Source organism: Capra hircus, chromosome 4 (assembly GCF_001704415.2).
Source record: "Capra hircus breed San Clemente chromosome 4, ASM170441v1, whole genome shotgun sequence".
NCBI classification, from domain to species: domain Eukaryota; kingdom Metazoa; phylum Chordata; class Mammalia; order Artiodactyla; family Bovidae; genus Capra; species Capra hircus.
In genome coordinates this window covers 12,984,885-13,009,436 of record NC_030811.1, presented here as the reverse complement: position 1 = coordinate 13,009,436, position 24,552 = coordinate 12,984,885, and the positions used below count along the sequence as shown (strand labels likewise).

The 24,552-nt window shown below is 46.1% G+C and overlaps 2 protein-coding genes across 2 annotated transcripts in view; one reads left to right on the top strand and one right to left on the bottom strand.

The window, feature by feature from the left end:
• The window catches only part of ARHGEF5 (Rho guanine nucleotide exchange factor 5), a 29,938-nt gene extending 24,644 nt beyond the window's left edge, over positions 1-5,294 (top strand). The window contains exons 13-15 of the mRNA XM_018046831.1: positions 508-578; positions 3,565-3,669; positions 4,594-5,294. Of these exons, the coding sequence (XP_017902320.1) occupies positions 508-578; positions 3,565-3,669; positions 4,594-4,751 (334 nt within the window). The 3' untranslated portion in view covers positions 4,752-5,294. The remainder of the gene's footprint in view (positions 1-507; positions 579-3,564; positions 3,670-4,593) is intronic.
• NOBOX (NOBOX oogenesis homeobox) overlaps positions 22,066-24,552 on the bottom strand; it is a 46,245-nt gene continuing 43,758 nt past the window's right edge. The window contains exons 8-10 of the mRNA XM_018047478.1: positions 24,327-24,549; positions 23,557-23,858; positions 22,066-22,657 (exon numbers count right to left, since the gene is read on the bottom strand). Coding sequence (XP_017902967.1) covers positions 22,362-22,657; positions 23,557-23,858; positions 24,327-24,549 — 821 coding nt within the window. The 3' untranslated portion in view covers positions 22,066-22,361. The remainder of the gene's footprint in view (positions 22,658-23,556; positions 23,859-24,326; positions 24,550-24,552) is intronic.

The window sequence follows — 24,552 nt, the reverse complement described above, 5'->3', positions numbered from 1 at the left end:
AAAAACCCAAACAATCTTTTTGGCCAACCCGGTATTACATGACAAAAAAAAAAAAAAAAGTAGGTGCAGCTCCCTGACCCAGTTACGATTACAGAATAATTTCGTCTCTGAGATCTTTGATTGAAGGAAGGTGGGCAGAGTGTCAAAAAGTATGCAGAGTGATAGAGGGAATCTCAACTGAGCTGAACATTTCACTCAGTAGACTTCCCCAAATGGAAAGTCTACATATGCACAATTGATAGTTGACTTTAGCCCTCTACTTGAAAGACACAAGATGTCCTTAAGAGGGTAAGCTTGGAAAGAGAAAGAGAAATGGTGACAAGACACATGAAAATGTAATTCATGATCCGGTCAAATTTCCATCCAAGCGGAGCCCCACTGATTTTTGTCCTAGATATTGCTGAACTAGACAAGTCTTTCCCATGGTCCCTCCGCTTCCCCATCACCTGCCCCTATCCTGTACCCCCAGAGCTGCTGCTGAAGCATGACCTTGCTTTGTTTTCTCAGAAGTGAAAAGCTTCGCTGGATCTCAGCCTTGGCTATGCCGAGGGAGGAGTTGGACCTTCTGGAGTGTTACGGTGGGTTAAAGTCCAAGAGAGAGGGAGAGGTGGTCAGAAGTCTGCTTTGGATGCAGTTTAGGAGGCCGGGTCGTAACAAGATGCATCTGCTTAAAACTGCTCGTGACTGTGGCAGTGCCCCACCCAACCCCCCATACACTCCTCGTCTTGGGCAGTAGTTCACTTGTTTTGAATATTCATCCCTTTAAGTCTATCCTGCTACTTGTTTGCCTAAATTTCACTGACTTGAAGGTCTTGGGGAAATAGGGGGAGAAAGTCCATGTGGAGTGAGGTTTGGGGGGTACAGCAGTATAGTAGATATGTCCTGAGCACCCCTCCCCTATACAGGCTGACCTGAGGCCCTGCCTCTACCCTCGGCTTCCAGGCACCCACAGGTACCGCAGACACCCACGTTAGGAAGTGTCTGTGTTAAGCCTCATAGTCGTCCTCCGGCAAGGACTCTCTAATTCACATCCAGAGAGGAACTGAACTCAAAGGAACACTGAGCTATTAGTGACTCAAAAGAACAAACAAATCCAGGGCACTTTGGAAAAGGACGTAGGAGAACTAGCATATAAATGGGGTTCTGTTCAGTGTGTGACCCATCTGCTACACTTCACTTTCTCAGAAGAGAAAGAAAGCAAGACAGTTCTTGCTCCATCACTGTGATCTTGTGAATAAGAAATATGGACAAGCTAAGTACAGGTAACAGTACAGTTCAGTTCAGTTCAGTCGCTCAGTAGTGTCCGGCTCTTTGCGACCCCATGAATCGCAGCACGCCAGGCCTCCCTGTCCATCACCAACTCCCAGAGTTCACTTAGACTCACGTCCATCAAGTCAATGATGCCATCCAGCCATCTCATCCTCTGTCGTTCCCTTCTCCTCCTGCCCCCAATCCCTCCCAGCATCGGAGTCTTTTCCAATGAGTCAACTCTCTGCATGAGGTGGCCAAAGTACTGGAGCGTCAGCTTTAGCATCATTCCTTCCAAAGAAATCCCAGGGCTGATCTCCTTCAGAATGGACCAAGGGACTCTCAAGAGCCTTCTCCAACACCACAGTTCAAAAGCATCAATTCTTTGGCGCTCAGCCTTCTTCACAGTCCAACTCTTATACCCATACATGGCCACAGGAAAACCCATGACTAGATTGACCTTAGTAGGCAAAGTAATGTCTCTGCTTTTGAATATGCTATCTAGGTTGGTCAAAACTTTCCTTCCAAGGAGCAAGCGTCTTTTAATTTCATGGCTGCAGTCACCATCTGCAGTGATTTTGGAGCCCAAAAACATGAAGTCTCTCACTGTTATTATTTCCCCATCTATTTCCCATGAAGTGATGGGACCAGATGCCATGATCTTCGTTTTCTGAATGTTGAGCTTTAAGTCAACTTTTTCACTCTCCACTTTTACTTTCATCAAGAGGCGATTTAGTTCCTCTTCACTTTCTGCCATAAGGGTGGTGTCATCTGCATATATGAGGTTATTGATGTTTCTCCTGGCAATCTTGATTCCAGCTTGTGCTTCTTCCAGTCCAGCGTTTCTTATGATGTACTCTGCATAGAAGTTAAATAAGCAGGGTGACAATATACAGCCTTGACGTACTCCTTTTCCTATTTAGAACCAGTCTGTTGTTCCATGTCCAGTTCTAACTGTTGCTTCCTGACCTGCATACAGATTTCTCAAGAGGCAGGTTAGGTGGTCTGTTATTCCCATCTCTTTCTGAATTTTCCACAGTTTCTTGTGATCCACACAGTCAAAGGCTTTGGCATAGTCAGGAAAGCAGAAATAGATGTTTTTCTGGAACTCTCTTGCTTTTTCCATGATCCAGCGGATGTTGGCAATTTGATCTCTGGTTCCTCCGCCTTTTCTAAAACCAGCTTGAACATCAGGAAGTTCACGGTTCATGTATTGGAGAATTTTGAGCATTACTTTACTAGCATGTGAGATGAGTGTGATTGTGCGGTAGTTTGAACATTCTTTGGCATTGCCTTTCTTTGGGATTGGAATGAAAAGTGACCTTTTCCAGTCCTGTGGCCACTGCTGAGTTTTCCAAATTTGCTGGCATATTGAGTGCAGCACTTTCACAGCATCATCTTTCAGGATTTGAAACAGCTCCACTGGAATTCCATCACCTCCACTAGCTTAGTTCATAGTGATGCTTTCTAAGGCCCACTTGACTTCACATTCCAGGATGTGGCTCTAGATGAGTGATCACACCATCGTGATTATCTTGGTCGTGAAGATCTTTTTTGTACAGTTCTTCCGTGTATTCTTGCCACCTCTTCTTACTATCTTCTGCTTCTGTTAGGTCCAGGCCATTTCTGTAACAGTACATGGTCTATTTATTCTCTAAGAGAACCAGTGCCGTGTGGTGAAATATAAAGAGCCATAAACCCATGTAAGATAGAAGACTGTGGATCAGGCATACGCTGAGGCTTCTTAATTTTGAACTTAAAAACTTTGGAAATTTCCCCTGTATCACAAAACCACAGAAAATCCAGAATGTCCTTGAGTCATCTTGATCAGCTGAGTCATTTATAGAAAAGGAAACTGAAACAAAGGGGCATTCAGTGCTTAGATTATACCAGGAAGCCCGCTGGATAAGTCTCACTTAGTCCCACAACATATACCATGGAGAAGAATGAAAAATGAGTCTCAGAGTTTACAATGGAGTTGGAGAGGCAGAACACAAGCTTGGAACAGTTAGGTAAAAGATAAGTGGTTTGTCGTAGACAGTTTTAAAGGAGTTCAGAATCCACTGCGGATGAAAGAAACAGGGAAGATTTCAGTGCTTAGCAGAATCTCAATTCTTTGTAACAGTGGTCACTAAAAGGCAGTCACAACCTGTTTCTCAACTCATCTTCACTAGAGAGAATCTTTGATTCATTTCAATGATGACATTTCTGTCTCCTAATCAACCATCTTGTTCCCTGGGAGAAGATGGAGACTTTTCTAATTGTCTCTCTGTGTGTAACTTTCAACATCTTTCCTTACCGCTCTTCTCTTCCAAGACTCCCCACAAGTGCAGTGCCTTCGAGCCTACAAACCCCGAGAGAATGACGAGTTGGCGCTCGAGAAGGCAGACGTGGTGATGGTGACCCAGCAGAGCAGCGATGGTAAGAGAGGGATCCACAGGGGCAGGCTGGGTATGGAAGGTGGGATGGTGGGGGCGGAGGGCCTCATTTCCCAGGGCTGCTCTAACAAAGCGCCACAAGTTGGGTGGCTTAAATGGGTAGAAATGTATCCTCTCGTGGTTCTGGAGGCCAGAAGCCCAGAGTCAAGTGCTGGGCTGGCCATGCTCCCTCTGAAGACTCTAGGAAAAGGTCTTTCCTCGCTTCTTCCAGATTTGGTGGCCCCAGCTGGCTTGGCTTTTGGCAGTATCACTCCAAGCTCTGTTTCTTCCTTCTGCGTGTGTCTAGGTGTCCAAATTTCCCTCTCTTAATAAAGACACCAATTATATTGGGCTTCCCAGGTGGCTCAGTGGTAAAGAATCCACCTGCCAATGCAGGAGACCTGGGTTTGATCCCTGGGTCGGGAAGATCCCCTGGAGAAGGAAATGGCAGCCCACTCCAGTATTCTTGCCTGGAGAATCCTCATGGACAGAGGAGCCTCGTGGGCTACAGTCCATGAGGTCACAAAAGAGTCGGACACAGCTAGCAACTAAACAACAACAACCAATTATACTGAATGAATGGCACACTCTGCTCAGGTATGACGTCATCTTAACCTCACTAACAATACCTGCAACAACTCTACTCCCAGTAAAACCACATTCTGAGGCTCTTGAGCTTAGCACTTCATCATATATTTTGGGGGAATACAGCTCACGCATAAGAGTGGAGAAGGCTCAGAAGTGGTCAGCTACAGACTGTATCAGACCTAGAGCAGCCAGCGTGAGTACACGCGGAGGCTGAATTCCCCATGCTGGGGACTCTCCAGTTCCCGTAGCCTTTAATTCACAAGTGCGTCCAGGAAGGAGGTCTGGGGGAAATTATTGAGTCTTTGCCAGGTAATTCTTCCCACCCACTCTGTGCCCATAGGCTGGCTGGAAGGCGTGAGACTGTCCGATGGGGAGCAAGGCTGGTTCCCTCTACAACAAGTGGAGTTCATCTCTAACCCAGAGGTCCGTGCACGGAACCTGAAGGAAGCCCACCGAGTCAAGACTGCCAAGCTACAGCTGGTGGAGCAGCAGGCCTAGCCGTTTCCTGGGAGGAAACCCCCGAGCTTAAGGATGAGATGTTCCTGGACAGGGCTGGCCCGGAACGCGGTGGTGGAAGCCTTCTGTGCGTCAGGAACTAGGCCTTCTGAAGCCCAAGGACAACACCCAGCTGCCAGGAGCTAGTCCCAGGCCTCCTTTTTTTGTGTACTTTGTACTTGGTGTGGGGATTTTGAGGGACTTTACACTGGACTCTGAGAACCTTTTCTCATGGAAAAAGGGATCCATGGGGCCTAAGCCAAGGAACTTCACTTCTGCCCTGCAGCTAAATGCTTTCAGAGTACAGATTCAGAGCTGACCAGAGTTTCCATCACAGCCGTGTATTAAACAGAATCTGGAGGGAGATGTTTAAGGAGGATGGACAAATCAGATGGGAGGGTTAACCCGGTGACCTTTTAAGGTATCTTCCAACCCTGGAGATATCCCGTAATTACTGGGCAAGGTCAGTGCCTGGGTCTCTGGGGTCTGTCGGTGGCTATGTGAGGTGATACACTCTCACTCTAATAAAGTTGGCACTTCTCCGAGTATTTTCTCCCCAGACTCCTGAGCACTGAGCGAGGTTCAGAACATGGGATCCCACGGTTCAGATGTCATGAAAGACCACGATGCTGACTGGGTTACAGCAGTGGCCAATTCTTTCTTTGACTGTGGAGAGTTTGGGCAGTTTTTCTGCTTGTTATGGCCTCAGAGTTTGTATCAGGAAGTAGAATGAGTTGATGGGTGATGAAAACTCCAAACCTTTTTTTAACTGAACCCACAAGTTAAGGTCTAAGCTAGTTTAGGTGGATTTGGAACTGTTACTCAGACCCTTCATGGATTTTATATTTTGACTTTAGATACTGGAAGGGTGTCATCACTGCTGCTTCATCGTCTGTGTGAGAAAGAGCACGGAAATAGCAGAATCCTAGAATCCAGGTCACAAGACCTAACTTCCAGTTAGTGCCTCACCACGATGCAGCCTGCCTACTTCTCACTTTCCTTAAATGTAAAATGCCGAATTAAGCCATGTAACCTCCAGACTTCCATCCGACTCTGTGATGCATGATTCTCTGTCTTCCATCAGTTTGCCTTTCTCATGTGGAGAACATCCCTGCTTACATTTTTTTCCTCATGTCGAGTCGTCACACAGCAATGGTACAGTCATCTTTTAAGTGGGCACATTGTGGTCCATCCCTGGACATTCTACCCCTCGGCTTTACCTCTGGTGGTGGTGGTGTAGTTGCTCAGTCGTGTCCAACTCTTGCGACCCCATGGGCTCTCGCCCGCCAGGCTCCTCTGTCCATGAGATTTCCCAGGCAAGAATACTGGAGTGGGTTGTCTCTTCCTTTGCCATGCTTTATCTTTAGAGGGCCTCAGGGTAGAATTGCACTGCAGCTTTATACAAAGGTAAGAATAATACTCTAAATTTGGTCTCATACCCAATTAACTGTGATATGACATGATAGTATCACTTTTGAGAACACATTTTGTTTATAATCCATCCTAAAATGTAAGTTAGCTTACTTAATCTTTAGAAAAGTTATCACTATTAAGTTAATTAAGTTCAGAATAATACTAATTTACCCTAAACAGTCTGACAGTGCTGAAAGGTCTAAAATAGACATGACTTTGCTGCTGCTGCTGCTGCTGCTGCTGCTGCTAAGTCGCTTCAGTCGTGTCTGACTATGTGCGACCCCATAGATGGCAGCCCACCAGGCTCCCCCGTCCCTGGGATTCTCCAGGCAAGAACAGTGGAGTGGGTTGCCATTTCCTTCTCCAATGCAGGAAAGTGAAAAGTGAAAGTGAAGACGCTCAGTCATGTCTGACTCTTAGCAACCCCATGGACTGCAGCCTTCCAGGCTCCTCCATCCATGGGATTTTCCAGGCAAGAGTACTGGAGTGGGGTGCCATTGCCTTCTCTGAGACATGACTTTAGAGAAGTTCAATTAAGATTTTACATCTTTTCATAAAGTTAGCTTTTAAGTATTAATATATGTTAAATGTATATATTATATGTAAACTAACAACTGATTCTTCTTAATAGCAATAACAGTAATTTTCATCCAGATCTTTGCTCACACCAATAATTGAACACTGGCTGTATGACTCAAAGAGAGCCATATCCAACCTTATATTTTCTAGGCAAATGCTCCCTTACTCTCCCAGGGAGACAAAATATCAACTTCTGAATGATATATATGTTTAAAAAAAATGTTTTTAGTTAAATGACTGCTTCTTTGCTTGAAGTTGCTAAGGTTTTCTAAGCACCTTTAAGCTGACCTCTATTAGAGCTGAACTTGTCTTGAGGTATTTAATAGATATTTGTTTAATCAGGTTATTCTCACCTAATCTGGGAAATTAAGAGATACTTGATGTCAACTTGTCTTTAGATCCTTCGTTTTAAAAACAAAAAAATAAGTGACATCAACAAAAGAGCTTAGGTGTGAATAATGTTTTCTGAATTGACTTACTAAATTTTTATACTTTGGGTTTCAAACAATGGGGCACAGTTCTTGTTACTGTCCCTTCCTTCTTCAGATTTTCAGGATTTAACTCAATTTCTTCGTTTCTCCTCATTGGCATCAGTGCATTAGAAACATAGCAATTCCTTATGAGAAATCGTGAGGACAGCTCTTAACCAGCACTTCCTGGACAGACTGTATTTGAGCCACATACGACGATAGATGGTATTTTGTTGGCATTTTTTTGAGGACAGTGTCTTTAGGAGTCCTATTTATTGCTCCTTTGCTGAACTGTAACAAGCTTGGAGCTTAAAATCCTATAGATATACGCTGAGTCACTTCCTTTGGGCTCTTGATCCCATTAAATTTCCGTCTGTCAATTTTATCCACTCACACGACTTAGAAAGCTGTTTTGTAAAGGTTATTTTCGCCATCAGCTTTTCATTTAGAGTTAACTGTGATGTTATGATTCTAAGAGTTCAGCACTTAGGCTATCACGGTCATTTACAATGACTTTAATAAGATCAGCTTACATGTCAGTATCTGGAAGGCTCACAGTTGGAGATGTGTTTATTTCCCCTGATTTCATCTTCTCTTAAACAACTTCTATCTCCACAACACAAAGTAAAATGGATTTTGGTCCTAGGATGACTGATTTTTTTTTTTTAAGATTTTTTTTTTTTTGATGTGGCCCATTTTTTAAAGTCGTTTATTGAATTTGTCACAATATCGCTTCTATTTTATGTTTTGGTTTTTTGGGCATGAAGCACATGGCATCTTAGCTCCCCAACCAGGAATTGAACCCATACCTCCTTCAGTGGAAGGCAAAATCTTCACGTCTGGACCTCCTGGGAGGTCCCTGTTTTGTTATTAGTCTTTGGGATAGAAGTTGTTTAAAAGTCTTTGAAAATGTAAAGAAATTACATTCCCTGGCTCTCCTTCTTTCACACACATATTTATCTCCCTGAAATAAACCCAGTTTCCTCTTGGACCCCATGTCACTCTACCCATAATTGTCTCTATTTAATGATGCTCTCTTTATCATAACTTCTTCTGGTTCATGAAGTCAGATTAGAAATGCAGGATTTTGGTGCAGCAGCTGTTTATAGACAAAACCGAACCTCACCCACCCACCCGGAGACACATCACTGAGGCCTGGGCGTGCTTGCACTTGGTTGTCCACACCTCTAGGTAAATATCCTTCTGCCAGTGGTGACTTGACCCTATCAGTCACTTAGCTCAGTTACCTTAGAGCCGAATCTGCTATAAATATGACTCAGGAGCTGCGTGATTGCAGCGGCTCAAAGCCTGCTGTTTAATGTAATCTCCTGAAATCAGGTGTGCCAAGGGGCCAAAGGTTACAGGCAAATGAACTAAAGGGAGACAGACGCCAGACTTAGTCATGTTTCAGGTAGACTGAAAACATTCTCTATCCCTAATGGCTTTCGACCCATTTCTTCCAACCCACCCGTTTCCAATGCCAATTACAGAGTGGAAGTTTCTCCAGCCTCTTCCTGGGAAGAGGGTAAAGCACAGCATCCCTTCACTTGCAGAATTTCCAGGGAAACATCCCCAGAGGGAGACGAGGGCCAAAGGAAGACCCCTCAGGGAGTGTCGGTAAGTGAAAGAGGGTGTCTTGTCTCTTCTTTCCGGGAAGGCTGGGCACCAGCAACTGGGGAAGGAAAGGGGTTGGGTTGGTGTGAGCCGTAAACTTTTTTTTCCAAGCTGGTAAGGGAGCTGGGAGGGAGTGACTACTGATCCCAGCTGCTTGGTGAATGAGTCACCGCCCTGAGGGCAGAGCCTGCTACAGGGAGGGGCCTGAGTCTGGCCCACAGAGCTCCCCAGAAGCACCAATGGGCAGATAGATATTTTCCTGGCGGTTTACCTGAGCAATTACCTCTGAACAATGCCGATGGAAAGCCCAAAGGAAAGCAGGAGCCGCATTAGTTTGCACTGAATGACATGGAGGTTCTGCATCTGCTCATGGGCCTCAGGGCCCCAAAAGGCCAGGGAGAGAGTTCAGGCTGCTGGGCAAAGTGGCTGAGGGCCACAGACCAGGGAAGACCCTGGTAGAGTCTGTAAGAGTCCACAAGTCTGGCAAGAGATTCCAGCCATCACGGAGGCAGTCTTGGGAAGAAAAGGAAAATGCTGGGAGGAAAGAGGGCCCCATGGATGGGACACATCCAGCCAGTTAGTGTTTTCTTTCTGAGATCCACCACTGGGGATGAGAAAACCACCCACTGTTGGAGTGGAAAGGACCCCGAAGTTCTTTTGTCTATCCCCTTCCTGGTCACACAGTAGCTTGCGGAAGGGGGACAATTGGCTTAATACCACACAGCCAGAGAGTTGTAAACTGCAAATCCAAACAGCCTGCTGTTTACCTCTAGGATTTTAGCACATGATCTGTGGCATGCGCCATTTGTGTGGCTCAAAAGGTTGACAGTGACTTGCTCTAAAATGCAAAGGCTGTGTAAACAGAATATGGAGAGGCAGATAAGTTTTGAGAAGTGAGAGGAGCTGGCGGTCAGACTTGTGGAATGGTTAATAAACAGGTTTTAGTGATTGGACTAAGCTTGGCCAGGCAACAGACTGGAAAGAAAGATAAGGTGTGGCTTTTGCAGGCATTCATCATCCTTGCACAGCAGGGCCTTAAGAACTGGAGAGTTTCCTGAGAGCTGTGTGTATGTGAACTGGAAGGTTTCCCGAGCACAGTGTGTGTGAGCTAGAGAGTTTCCCGAGCGCGGTGTGTGTGTGAACTGGAGAGTTTCCTGAGTGTGGTGTGTGTATGTGTGTATGTGTGTGTCCTCGGCTTTAGGGGAGGAAAGGACAGGAGGATCCTTGATGGAAGATGGAATGTGTGCAGAAACACTGGCCTTCTTTCGTGAAATCAGTGGTACTGGCATTAGCAAATAAAAGGGGAAAAAAAGATGAAGGAGGAGTTTTCCAGTTGAAAATCCAAGAAAATGAATGGGTAATTTTTTTTTTTTTCCCCAAACATTTGACAATAGTCCTTTAAATAAGTTCTGGGGACACATTTTATTTCCCTGGGTATGAAAATGGACCTGATTTCACTGATTCAAATAATGAAGAATTATAGGAAATAACAGGGCTTCCCTGGAGGCTTAGTGGTAAAGAACCTACCTGCCAGTACAGGAGGCGCCGGAGATGCGAGTTCGATCCCTGGGTGGGAAAGATCCCCTGGAGAAGGGAATGGCAACCTACTTCAGTATCCTTGCCTGGAGAAGCCCATGGATGGAGGAGCCTGGCAAGCTACACTCCATGGGGTCACAGAGTCAGACACGACTGAGGGATTGAGCTTGAGCACCACAGGAAATAAAAAGTCAAACCAAAATGAATAATGGACAAGAATGCAAAATAACGAAGTGGGTGAACTGGAGCGCTTGGGAAGATTCAGTGCTGGTTGTCGATGGTGGCTCGGAGGGGACTTCTGAATAACCGACTGCACTCTTGGCAGTTCTAGGTACACGACTGGGACAAGGGTGTCAAGTGGGAAGTACACACTGGGCAGAACTGGATGGAAAGGATGATGTAAGCAACAGCAGGGAGAACGTCTCCACCCAGGAAGGATGGCTGGAATGTCTGTGGGCGGAAATTCCATTCTCAGACAATACACTGTGCAGGAAGGGATGTCCTTGAGGCAACTTGACCAGAGCAATGAGGCTAAGAGACAAAATGGGAGAGTGTCACGCAGAGACACAGAAGCTCGAAGGCTGAGGCAGCAGCCGGCTCCTCTGGAGTTCCGTATTTTATGAATCATTCTCCCCTTAGATGCCTGGGCACCATAACCTGAGGTCAGTGTGACCATCCCTCCCCGCTACCCAGTCAAGTTGTGTTGATTTCTTCCCAGCATCACTCTCACTGAGTGCTTCCCTCTTGTTCTCCTTGTTATTGTTTTTCTGTCATTCAGTCATGTCCAACTCTTCGCAATCCCATGGGCTGTAGCCCACCAGGGCTCCTCTGTCCATGGGATTCTGCAGGCAAGAATACAGCAGTGGGTTGCCATGCCCTCCTCCAGGGGATCTTCCCAACCCAGGTATCAAACCTATGTCTTCTGAAGCTCCTGCATTGCAAGCAGGTTCTTTACCACTAAGCCACCAGGAAAGCCCCCTTGTTCTATGCTGTGCTGGGCTTAGTCGCTCAGTCATGTCCAACTCTTTGCAACCCCATGGACTGTAGCCTGCGAGGCTCCTCTGTCCGTGGGGATTCTCCAGGCAAGCATACTGAAGTGGGTTGCCATGCTCTTCTCCAGGGGATCTTCCCAACCCAGATTCTTTACCATCTGAGCCACCAGGGAAGCCCCCTTGTTCTCCTCAGTTCAGTTCTGTTCAGTCCCTCAGTTGTGTCTGACTCTTTGCGACCCCATGAACCACAGCACACCAGGCCTCCCTGTCCATCACCAACTCCTAGAGTTTACCCAAACTCATGTCCGTTGACTTGGTGATGCCATCCAACCATCTCATCCTCTGTTGTCCCCTTCTCCTCCTGCCCTCAATCTTTTCCAACATTAGGGTCTTTTCAAATGAATCAGCTCTTCACATCAGGTGGCCAAAGTATTGGAATTTCAGCTTCAACATCAGTCCTTCCAATGAGCACCCAGGACTGATCTCCTTTAGGATGGATTGGTTGGATCTCCTTGCAGTCCAAGGGACTCTCAAGAGTCTTCTCCAACATCACAATTCAAAAGCATCAATTCTTCGGTGTTTAACTTTCTTTATAGTCCAACTCTCACATCCATACATGACCACTGGAAAAAGCATGGCCTTGACTAGATGGACCTTTGTTGACAAACCACTGTTTTAATCTCAATACCTCGTTCTTGGACACTAGCATCGTGTCCCCACTGATCTATCTACTCCCAGTCTTTTCACCGTCAATCTCTGTGGAAGAGTACCTTATAGCAATTTCAGGTTTGACTGTATCCTCTTTACCCCTCTGATTAGCTACCAGGTAACAAGTCTGGATCCACCCCAGCCATCCAGCCCCACTTCCCTCCTCTCACACGGTCCCTTATCTATGATTCACTCCCCTCCAGGCCTGTCCCTCTCCAGCTTTGGAATACGAAGCTTCCTCTTCCCTTTTGACAGTGCTGTCTTCTCTATCTTATGTCTCACGACAATGTCCCTACTTCTTTTTAAATCAGACAGAACTGAGTGGATAAGTTACTTAAGTACAGACCAAGGGTCTAGGGAAGGATTTGATTCTAAATCTAATCTAGATCACACCCATTGTTTTCTTACATTCATCCTCACCTTCTGACCTCCTTTTATTAATTTATCTCCCCCAACTCCAGTATTCTTGCCTGGAAAAATCCCATGGACAAAGGAGCCTGGTGGGTTATATCCAAAGGGGACACAAAGAGTCAGACATGACAGCACACACACACATATACAGCCACCAAGATACACTGCTTCTTGGAGTTGGCACCCCCTGACATAGTTGACATCCCATCCAAAATTTACTCATTTTTCAACTTTGGACAAATACACAAACCTCTCTGTGTCTCTGATTTCCGTCTGTCGAAGGATACATTCTGGGGTTGTATTCCCTATTGTATTCCCTAAATTCCCTATTAAAGGGCTAGAAACACAATAAATGCTAAATAAATGGCTACCACCATCATTAATATTGTTTCTGAGGGTCAGTTTCTGAGTAAGTGAGCTAGTTCAGTTTTTCCTGTGGTCTCATAAAATATACACAAAACTGTCCATCACTGATAGCGTCTTATGTATTCAGAGTTTTCAGCTGTTAGGTGATATACTGGCATTCAGGAAGCAAGAGTCTCTATCTGCACTTAGTGAGGTGGAAGATCAAACAAATCAAAAGACTTCTCAGTCAAGGCATTCTTTGGAAATCATTGAAATATCAGTGTCCTCCTCTGTAGACTGGGATAAAGCGATCTGATTTGCACAAGTATTTGTCCAACCTCCTCTCCAGACCCACATGGGCTTTGCATCTTTCCTCACCAGCACCCCTCCCAGCTCTTTCCACCCTAACCCTGACCCTCCTGCATTGCAGGCAGATTCTTTACCCTTGCCCATTCCTCACCAGTCTCGGTGCCACCTTTTCTTCTTATACTTTTCCTTTCATTGGCATTTCCCTGGGTCCATCCTAAGATCACTTTCTTTCTGTCTGTCTGAGCCATTCCGCATGGTCTCTTGACCTCACCTAGCGTTTTCTATGCTGAAGAAGCTCAATAGTAACCTCTAGTCTTTCTCACGGACCCTAGCTCCCCATTTTCTTCCCTGGACATGTCTACCCCAACAACCACAGCAACAAAAGCCTCAATGTGCACAAACTAAACAACCTCCCTGTTCCTGATATTTGCTCCAACCCCATTATTTCCTTTCACCATCAATAGCATTCTTAATTACCAGAATCTTTGTCCTCTTCTCTTACTCCTTGAGTCCTTTCAACTCATTTCTTATCATGTCACATTACAGTGCTTCTGATTCTGAAACATTTCTCAGACCTGACCCTCTTCTTTCTTTAGCTCTCTGTAGCCTCTCATCATTTCTCACTTAGACTCGCTCCGTAAGTAGCCTGTTCTGATTTCTCTGCGTCTCCTCTCTAAGCCCTCCAATCTTGGGCTCTCTTTGTCTTTCTAAAACCCAAATTTGGGCAATGAGTGAAAAATGTCACTGACTCTCTCATGGCCCGGAGAATACAGCTCAAGCATCTCAGCATTGAATTTGGGCCTTTCCCTCTGGAATAGGAAATGGCAACCCACTCTAGTATTCTTGCCTGGACAGAATTCCATGGACAGAGGAACCTGGCAGGCTACAGTCCAGGGGGTCTCAAGAGCCGGACACGACTAAGTGACTTTCACTTCCACAGTTTCATTCTGTCCTTTATCAGCCTCCTCTGCCACAGTCCCTCCACTGGCCTCTTCTACGGACAAATCCAGCCACTGTGACCTTCTCCCTAATCGTCTTCCCAGTCTCAGTGGCCTTCCACCTGGTGTCCCTCCTGCCTGCAGTGCCCTTCCTTCTCTGCTTATCCCACTTCTACTCTAAGAGAAGTGCCCTGGACCCTGAAGCTTTCTGAGCCACAGTGGACATGGCTGCTGCATTTTCTGGATGTATAGCTCCCCTTGTTCTCATAGCTGAGTTCCCACACAGCATCGCCCACCTATAGTGTAACTGGTCATTTGTGTTGTCTGACTCCCCAGCGAGACTGTGAGTTCCCTGAAACTTGGAAAGACAGTTTATTAATCTTGTGTTCGCTCACCCGGTGCTGTTGCTGCCCGTAAATCCCTACTGAATGATGGAATGAACATTTGCCTTCATTTCTCAGGACTTTGTTATGAAATTCAAGTGAGAGGGTATTTTTGAAAGAACATTATAAACTAAACTGCAAGTTTAAGAATGCTAACTATCCCAGATTTTCTCTCTGGCCTAAAACAATACCACTTCTAGGTGAATGAAGACAATTCTTCACCTCTAAGAAAGACTTACTCTTAACTAGTCAGGACCATTTACGACTTGGAATGAAATCAACAAAAGCCAAACTGTCTTTTGCAGCCTATTTTCCTGTCTTCTGTTAGTGCAAATGATGTTAAAATATGCATTTCAAAATACATTCAAATGGACTATCGCAGAAATATATAAATGAATAATTAATAATGTGACTAGCAAGAACAGAAAATAGAGTAGGATTCCAAAGGATTTTAGAGCATTTTTTCAGACGTGTGTGGACCCTGTATTTAGGGTTATGATGGCAGGAGGAAGGAAAATACTAAGTGAACAGGACTGTTCAGAGCCTGAAATGCAAGAAAGCTGAGTAGAGATACAGAGGCCAACTCCCAGCTATTGGCTCCTGGACAGTCTCAATTGTGAAGCTATGGTGGATGTAGCTGTCCCTAGGAAAGCGCTACAACTAAGGTTGCCAGATTTAGCAAATGAAAATACAGAGCAGATTCTGCAAGAGGTCACCCTCCTCTTGCAGGAAGTATACTAAAAAAAAATTAGTTGTTTATCTGCAATTCAAATTTAACTGAACATTCTATATTTATCTGGCAAACTAAGTTGCAACCCAAAGGACCTGAGTATCTTTAAACCTGATCTCAGTGGCTCTAGGGTGTTTTAGAGAAAGAATTATTATGGGTTTTGTTACTGTGTACAGCCAGGATACTTTAGGGCCACGGTTACAGTGGTGGTGGGTTGCCATCTAGTGGAAACATTGTGAGCATGCAGGCTTGAGGCATGTGAAGTTGCTCAGTCGTGTCTGACTCTGCGACCACATGGACTGCAGCCTACCAGGCTCCTCCGTCCACGGGATTCTCCAGGTAAGAATACTGGAGTGGGTTGCCATTTCCTTCTCCAGGGGATGGATCTTCCCGACCCAGGGATGGAACCCGGGTCTCCCACATTGCAGGCAGACGCTTTAACCTCTGAGCCACCACGGAAGCCCTTGAGGCATAGCAGAGTTTTATTCTGGTGCCTACAAGGAAGGGTTCTGTTCCAGCCAGCTGCACACTCTGAGATTGCACTGTTGGAGGGTAATCAGATCCAGAGAATAGGGGATTGGGGGAGGGTTGGTGATGGTGGGGGAGGGTTGGTGATGGGGGAGGGTGGTTGTTTAGTGGCTAAGTCGGGTCCAACTCTTTGTAACCCCTAACATCAGACTACTCTGTCCATGGGATTTCCCACGCAAGAATAGTGGAGTATTTCATTAGTCACGTATGGATGTGAGAGTTGGAACATAAAGAAAGCTGACTGCTGAAGAATTGATGCTTTTGAACTGTGGTGTTGGAGAAGACTCTTGAGAGTTCCTTGGACTGCAAAGAGATCCAACCAGTCAATCCTAAAGGAAATCAGTCCTGGACATTCATTAGAAGGATTGATGCTGAAGCTGAAGCGCCAATACTTTTGGCCACCAGATGCAAAGAACTGACTCTTTGGAAAAGACCCTGATGCTGGGAAGGATTGAAGGTGGGAGGAGAAGGGGACGCCAGAGGATGAGATGGTTGGATGGCATCACTGACTTGATGGATAGGAGTTTGAGCAAGCTCTGGAAGTTGGTGATGGACAGGGAGGCCTGGTGTGCTGCAGTCCATGGGGTCACAAAGACTGAGCAACTGAACTGAACTGAATACTGGAGTGTGTTGCCATTTCCTTCTCCAGGGGATTTTCCTGGCCCAAGGATAGAACTCCCCTTTCCTGCAGTGGAGATCCTTTACCACTAAGGCACCAGGGAAGCCCCACATGACTAATATGCGTGTGTCCTGAAAATCTTAAGGAGGAGTTGCCTGGCCCTGGAGCTCTAGCATATAGTATCAGCTCACTCACTCTCACCAAATCCAAAACGAAAGCTAGAGCTAACTTGCTCAAGAGCCTTCCAGGTGGGGATGGCTCAGAGGAATGTGGAACTATGATGTTCTGTGTAATCACAGATAATTATAACAAAGAATGAAAGAAGTCATCTAAAAGGTCAAGAGCTAAAAAGATGTAAAAGTTAAAAGGAAGCACATCCTGGAATTTTAAGGATATTATCTCAAAGTGTTCAAAGAGTTCAGAAGAAACTCCGTGCTGCAAACCATGCTAAAAATAAATATTAACATTAAGACCAACAATGGTAATAATAATACAACCAAACTTGGGAAAGGGAGAAAGGAAAACAATAAGTATGCTTCTTGAGGCAGGCATTATAAAGTAAACATGGAATTCAGAGAAAGCAAAAACAAATGACTCTCACTTTAGTCAGTCTTCTCCAGAAAGGATAACATTCTAGAAATGAAAAGGATTGGACAAAAAACACAAGATTGTCTTAAAACCCAAACAGGATGCTTATAGCTGATTTAAACAATTCTGTATTTCTTGCAGAGCAGAACAGGAGAGGATGCCTAAAATTTAAGAGAAGCAATCATCCTAATTTTCAAAGAGATTATTTGTAGAAACTAAAGGAGAATTAATTTAATGCAATATTTTCATAAATTGCTGGAAGAGATTATTGAAAGATAGTTTATGAACATTTAGATTAAAAATAATCATAAAAGACAATAGGTGTTCCTTATGAATGACTCATGCCAAACTAATTAATGTTGTTAGGTTTCCAAGAATGTTAAATTATTAGGGTGCTATAAAGAGAATTTTTCTTTTAGTTTTAGTGATTCATACAGCAAAGATTTTTTCCCCAAAATCCTAGATATGGCAAAGGATAGCCCTGGACAGCAACAGAGTTAAGGAAGATTTTAGCTAGTTTAACTGTACTCAAAAAAAATGCTTATTAATATTTTCAGAGTTAGGTCAGAATGTTCCATATTTATTTGTATCTTGCTTCAGTTCAGTTCAGTTCAGTCACTCAATCGTGTCCGACTCTGTGCGACCCCATGAATTGCAGCACACCAGGCCTCCCTGTCCATCACCAACTCCCGGAGTTCACTCAGACTCACGTCCATCGAGTTGGTGATGCCATCCAGCCATCTCATCCTCTGTCGTCCCCTTCTCCTCCTGCCCCCAATCCCTCCCAGCATTAAAGTCTTTTCCAATGAGTCAACTCTTTGCATGAGGTGGCCAAAGTACTGGAGTTTCAGCTTTAGCATCATTCCTTCCAAAGAAATCCCAGGGCTGATCTCCTTCAGAATGGACTGGTTGGATCTCCTGGCAGTCCAAGGGACTCTCAGGAGTCTTCTCCAACACCACAGTTCAAAAGCATCAATTCTTCGGTGCTCAGCCTTCTTCACAGTCCAACTCTCACATCCATACATGACCACTGGAAAAACCATAGCCTTGACTAGACGGACCTTAGTTGGCAAAGTAATGTCTCTGCTTTCGAATATGCTATCTAGGTTGGTCATAACTTTTCTTCCAAGGAGTAAGCATCTTTTAATTTCATGGCTGCACTCACCATCTGCAGTGATTTTGGAGCCCCTAAAAATAAAGTCTGACACTGTTTCCACTGTTTCCCCACCTATTTCCCATGAAGTGATGGGACCGGATGCCATGATCTTCGTTTTCTGAATGTTCAGCTTTAAGCCAACTTTTTCACTCTCCTCTTTCACTTTCATCAAGAGGCTTTTTAGTTCCTCTTCACTTTCTGCCATAAGGGTGGTGTCATTTGCATATCTGAGGTTATTGATATTTCTCCCGGCAATCTTGATTCCAGCTTGTGTTTCTTCCAGCCCAGTGTTTCTCATGATGTACTCTGCATATAAGTTAAATAAGCAGGCTGAGAATATACAGCCTTGATGTACTCCTTTTCCTATTTGGAACCAGTCTGTTGTTCCATGTCCAGTTCTAACTGTTGCTTCCTGACCTGAATACAGATTTCTCAAGAGGCAGGTCAGGTGGTCTGATATTCCCATCTCTTTCAGAATTTTCCACAGTTTATTGTGAGCCACATAATCACAGGCTTTGGCATAGTCAATAAAGCAGAAATAGATTTGTTTCTGGAACTCTCTTGCTTTTTTCATGATCCAGTGGATGTTGGCAATTTGATCTCTGGTTCCTCCGCCTTTTCTAAAACCAGCTTGTATCTTGCTTACTAATAATAAATGACTTGATTATAAAACTCATAAAACATACTGAACAGAGAGAACCAGATTGCAAAAATGTGGCTAATTTATGTAAGGACTCCAAACTACCTTAACAAGCTCAATAATGGACATTTAGGTTGCTTCCACATCTTGGCTTTTGTAAACAGCTACAGTGATTATTGGGGTGCATGTATCTCTTCCCATGATGGTTTCCTCTGGATATGTGCCCAGGACTGGGAATCCTGGATCGTATGGTAGTTCTAGGTTTAGTTTTTCAGGAACCTCCATTCTGTTCTCCATAGTGGCTATACCAATTTACATTCTCACCAAACAGTACAGAGAGTTCCCTTTTCTCCACACCCTCTCCACTTTTATTGTGTTCGTGGATTTTTCGATGATAGACATTCTGGCTGGTGTGAGTGATATCTCATTGTAGTTTCAATTTGCATTTCTCTAACAATTAACAGTGTTGACCATCTTTATTTATACCTGTTGACCATCTGTATGTGTTTTTTGGAAAACTATTTAGATCCTCTCATTTTCCAATTGTTTTTTTGTTTTTAATATATTGAGCTGCATGAGCTGTTTGTATATTTTGGAGATTAATCCCTTGTCAGTGGCTTTCATTTGCAAATATTTTCTCCCATTCTGTGGGTTGTTTTTTTTTTTTTCATTTTATTTATGGTTTGTGTTTCTGTGCAAAAGTTTTTGAGTTTAATTAGGTTCCATTTGTTTATTATTTTCATTACTCTAGAAGGTGGATTCAAAAAATATTGCGGTAATTTATATTAGAGTGTTCTGCCTGTTTCCCTCCAAGAGTTTTATAATGTCTAGCCTTACATTTAGGTCTTTAATCCATTTTATTTTTGTGTATATTGTTAGAGAATGTTTTAATGTCATTCTTTTTAATGTAGCTGTCCAGTTTTACAGGAGCCACTTATTGAAGAGACTGTCTTTTCCCCATTGTATATCCTCACCCCCTTTGTCATACATGAATTTATTTCTGGATTTTTTATCCTGTTCCATGGGCAGCACTGTTATAAGGAGCAAGTGCAAGCTCATATTCTCTTGAAAAGAGGCATTTAAGGTGGTGAGAGGGAGACCAGGCCTCTTGAGGCCAGGGCTCTGAGGAATGACATACAGTCCTCAGATCTTTTGATACTAGGTTTATTCTTCATAGTGCAATGCAAAGCAAAACTCAAATTCAGTTAAACAATATTGACTTCCTCCTAGTAGAAGAAATAACTTCATTAGAATTAAAGCTTTCAAAGTTCTATCGGCTCTTATATAAAGGAGTTAGCTCCCCCTCAACCCTGCAGCCCCCACTGGAAAGTTACGAATTAATGATGCTCCATCAGTGGTGGTGTAGAGCTCATTGCTGCATCTGCCAGCTGGTTGGACTTGCCAGCCCAGGATTCTGTGCTTCTAAAATGTTTTCACCGTTTTCCCTTGGTTTCATATTTCACTCATTCTCAATTCACGTTTTGTTTTCCGTACACTATTAGATTGCCTAAGACTTTGTGTATAAGCACAGATCTTAAAGCCCATCACCCTCCAGTTCTTGGCTTTAGATATCTACTGTTTGTTAAAAATACAGGGCATTACTTATCTAAGTTGTTGTCGTCATTTAGTCGCTAAGTTGTGCCCAGCTCTTTCATGAGCTGTGGACCATAGTCTACCGGGTTCCTCCGTCCATGGGATTTCCCAGGCAAGAATACTGCAGTAGGTTGCCATTTCCTTCTTCAGGGGCTCTTCCAGACCCAGGGATGGAACCTATATCTCCTGCATTGCCATGCAGGTTCTTTACCACTGAGGCACCAGGGAAGAGCTTACTCATCTGAGCGGCAGGAGCCTAAATCAGTAAAGATCTGGAAGAGAAAATGTCCAGCCTCTTTGCAGGCTTTGGAAGCAGCAGCGTCTTGTGGTAACTAATGGCAAGAGAGGAAAAATAGCATGGAACTGAAGTTACCATCTTCTACCCCTTATGTAGAAAAGTTTTTTCCCCTTACACTGTTTTTAGCCTGCTCATTTCATGGGTGTCATGAGACAAATGTGAAAGCAGAAGAGAGAGGTATATTTTAAAAGACCCAGTTACATCATAATTGTTGTTTAGTTGCCAAGTCATGTCTGCCTTTCTTGTAACCACGTGGACTATAGCCACCAGGGTCCTCTGTCCATGGAATTTCTTAAAAACCCTACACAGATAGCCAGACATGTGTCTGTGTAGCTAAGGTGATTCCTCTCCATTTCTCAGTACTTTCCCTTTTCAGTTCTTATGGGCCATGACCCTAGAACTAGTATGATGGATATAAGTTAATACATGTTTTTGAAAAAAACTGTGTCTTCCAATAATCATAGCATTGGAGGTCCAGAATGACACCCCCTGTACACTCAAGTGCACGGTGGTTTGAGTCATAGCCCTGAAATTCTACTTATTTGGACACTGCAGGGTCATCAGAAGTGTGTGTGTTCATTGCTCAGTTGTGTCCAACTCTTTGCAACTCCATAGACTGTAACCCACCAGGCTCCTCTGTCCATGGAAATCTCCAGGCAAGAACACTGGAATGGGTTGCCATTCCCTTTTCCAGGAGATCTTTCTAACCCAGGGATCAAACCTCAGATTCTTTACTGTCCGAGCCACTAGGGAAGCCTGCAGGGTCATCAGATGTGGGTACCAAAATATATATATATATATATATATATATATATGAGCATCCTCTTCTTGGTCTTCCCACCCCCTCATTCCTACCCAATCCTTTCTCAGAAAAAGAGCTCTGGGAAAATAAGTCATGGTTCACAATTCTAGAGACTTGACCTAAATAGCCTCAAGCTTCTCTCATCATCCTATCCCTAGTTAAGTATTAGTTGCATCAGTCATGTCTGACTCTTTTCGACCCATGGACTGTAGCCTGCCAGGCTCCGCTGTCCATGGGATTCTCCAGGCAAGAATACTGGAGTGGGTTGCCATTCCCTTCTCTGGGGGGAATCTTCCCGACCCAGGGATTGAACCCTGGTCTCCTGCCTCGCAGGCAGATTCTTTACAGGCTGAGAGCTACCATCTCTGCAGGGCCCAAATTCCAGAAAAAGTCCCAGGCTCAGGTTTGTTCAGGTTCACTTCTGGGTTTGAGACGAGAATGTGGTTTAAAGATAGGACCAAACACAACGCCCAGGAGGCCCCATTCCTCACGCAGCAGGAGAGACAGGCCCCAGGAGGATGCCAGGCTCCACGCGATCCTGCCCCAGGGGTTCAGTCCCTCCTGAGCTGCCCACGACACAGCTGCCCAACTGAGTGGGTGGCAGTGAAGGGCACGGTGGTCTTCACTAGCGTGAGAAGGGAGACATGTGACTACAGAGAGAGAAACCCAAGAGGAGACAGTTTACTGCTTATGAAGGCCACTGGCTCATCTGTGGAGCAAGGAGAGCAAACAACATAAACGGACGCAACCGTCAGAGGCGACACAGCCCCAGTCCATTTCTCCAGGACCACCATCCGGAGGTGTAGGGGAAGGACAGACGGGCCAGGCCTCCTCCTTCTCAAATCAGCATTTGGCAAAATGAGCCCTGGAGTCCAGTCTCTCCTTCAGCTTCGAGCCCCGTCTCCTCCGGGGTGCTCCAGCCGTCTCTGGCAGAATGGGCTCTTGGTTCTTGGCTCCACGACTAGGGGCCATGGCTACTCTTGTCTTCTTCTTTGGGGGCCGGGGGCCGCTCCCCTGGGGCGGCTGGTGGTTCCTCCTGGGCCTGGCCGAGCAGGGGTCTTCCTGCTGCAGGCAGGGTGCTCTCGGGCATCTGGGTGAGGCCCGGGGAAGGTGGCCTTCCCGAAGCCTGCGTGTAGGGAGTGGCAAACAGGTCCAGGAAGCAGCTGTCCCCTCCTGGGGGGCCTCCCAGAGCCTGCAGACAGAAGGCGCTGGGGAACGGCGAGTCTGGCAGGCAGGGGTCGGCCCAGGGCACCGCACCTGTGGGGCCAAGCACAGAGCACGTGGCATGAAGGGGCCCCAGCGCAGTCTCGGCGACGGAGCCCCTCCCTGCTCCACAGAGACACGGGCCAGGACCCCAGAGTGGGCCTCCCCTCAGGACCAGGCACCCACCCCCCATATCTCGAGGGCCTGGGGTTGGGGGATAGTGACACAGGACACTGCGGGCCGGGCGCCCCCTCACACGTGCGAGAGGAGCCTGGGAACCAGAGTCTTCTCCCCCTTCTTCTGAGTCTCCTAGGGCGGTAACTCCAGGATATCCGGGGTCCAGGTGGCCCCTCGGACACTCCCATCAGCTGCCATCTACTATGCACTGAGTGTTTCACGCCCGTCACTCCTAGTCCTCACCAAGCCCTCAAGGAGATGGGAATGGCATTCCCACTTCAGAATCCAGGAAGCTCAGGAGAACTAGGGACGACTGAGCTGGACTCCATGCTTGGCTTTGTCTCCCTCCAAAGCTCTCTCTCTTGGAGAAGAAAATGGCAATCCACTCCAGTACTCTTGCCTGGAAAATTCCATGGATGGAGGAGCCTGGTAGGCTACAGTCTATGGGGTCGCAAAGAGTCGGACATGACTGAGCGACTTCACTTTCTTTCTGTCTATAGTTCCTTTTGGAGACAGAAATGGTAACCTACTCCAGTGTTCTTGCCTGGAGAATCCCATGGATGGAGAAGCCTGATGGGTTACAGTCTCTGGGGTTGCAAAGAGTTGGACACGACTAACCAACTAACACATACACAAAGCTCTCTCTTATTCTGTTCTGAAACCTCCAGGAAACTGGAGGACGAAGAGCTTCACCAAGATAACCCCCGTCCTGGGGCTCTCTCCCCTCTCACCCTCCTCAAACACTGTGGGGGGCTTCTCTTCCAGCCCCGACTCACCCACGTTCCCGGCCAGCGGCTGCAGCAGGACGGGCCCCGACGGAGGGCCTGGGAAATAGCCCTGGGATGAGCCCCCGCCAGGGCCACTGGACAAGGCAAAGAGAGGGTCTTCGGGCAGCGGCGGAGTCAGCGAGCTGGGCAAGGGGAAGGGGTGCAGGTATGGAAACTGGGGCTGCGGGGGTTGGAAGAACTGGGTCTGTGGTGCCTGGGAGAAGGAGAACGGTCCTGGCTGGCTGCTGCTGGGTTGGTACTCCTGGGTCTCCAGATCCTCTAAGTATGAGCAGGCAGGGGGTGGAGTGATGCTGTGGGGACAGAGAAGAACTTCCTGAGGCTCCGATGGTTTCATTCCTACCATGCCCTTCCCCCCACCTGCCTCTCCACAAACCCCAGGCCTGTGGCCTCCTCCTCTTCCTGCTCCAGCTTCTCACCCTCTTCTCCTCTACAGCTGTGATGTCCTAATCCTTCCCCTCCCCATCCCCTCACCCTTTAACCCTCACTACATTTACTAACTCCTTGTTTCTCTCGGGGCTTCCCTGGTGGCTCAGAAGGTAAAGAATCTGTCTGCAATGCAGGAGACTCAGGTTCAATCCCTGGGTCAGGAAGATCCCCTGGAGGATGGAATTGCAACCCACTCCAGTATTCTTGTCTAGGGGGTGGGGAAACCCCATCTCTCAGTTACCCTCTCCACTCCCAAGCTCCATCCATCTTTCCTCCTTCTGTGCCTCCCCCAGGATAGCTCAGTACGGCCCCGTGAAGTGGTGGACAAGTACCTTGTTCCCCACAACCCACAAGGGCCATCCTTGTGGCTGCTGTCGCTGCTCAGGGTATCCAGCATCAGCTGGGGGGCATGCACAGGGCCGAGGGGAAAGGGAAGGTTGGCTCTTCGGACAGGTGGGGGGCTGAAGAGTGGGGGTGTCACAGGCCTTCTCTGGGGGCCCTCATTCTGCAGGTTTGGGCCCAGAGTCTGGTCAGACTTCAGCAGCATGGACGGCTCTG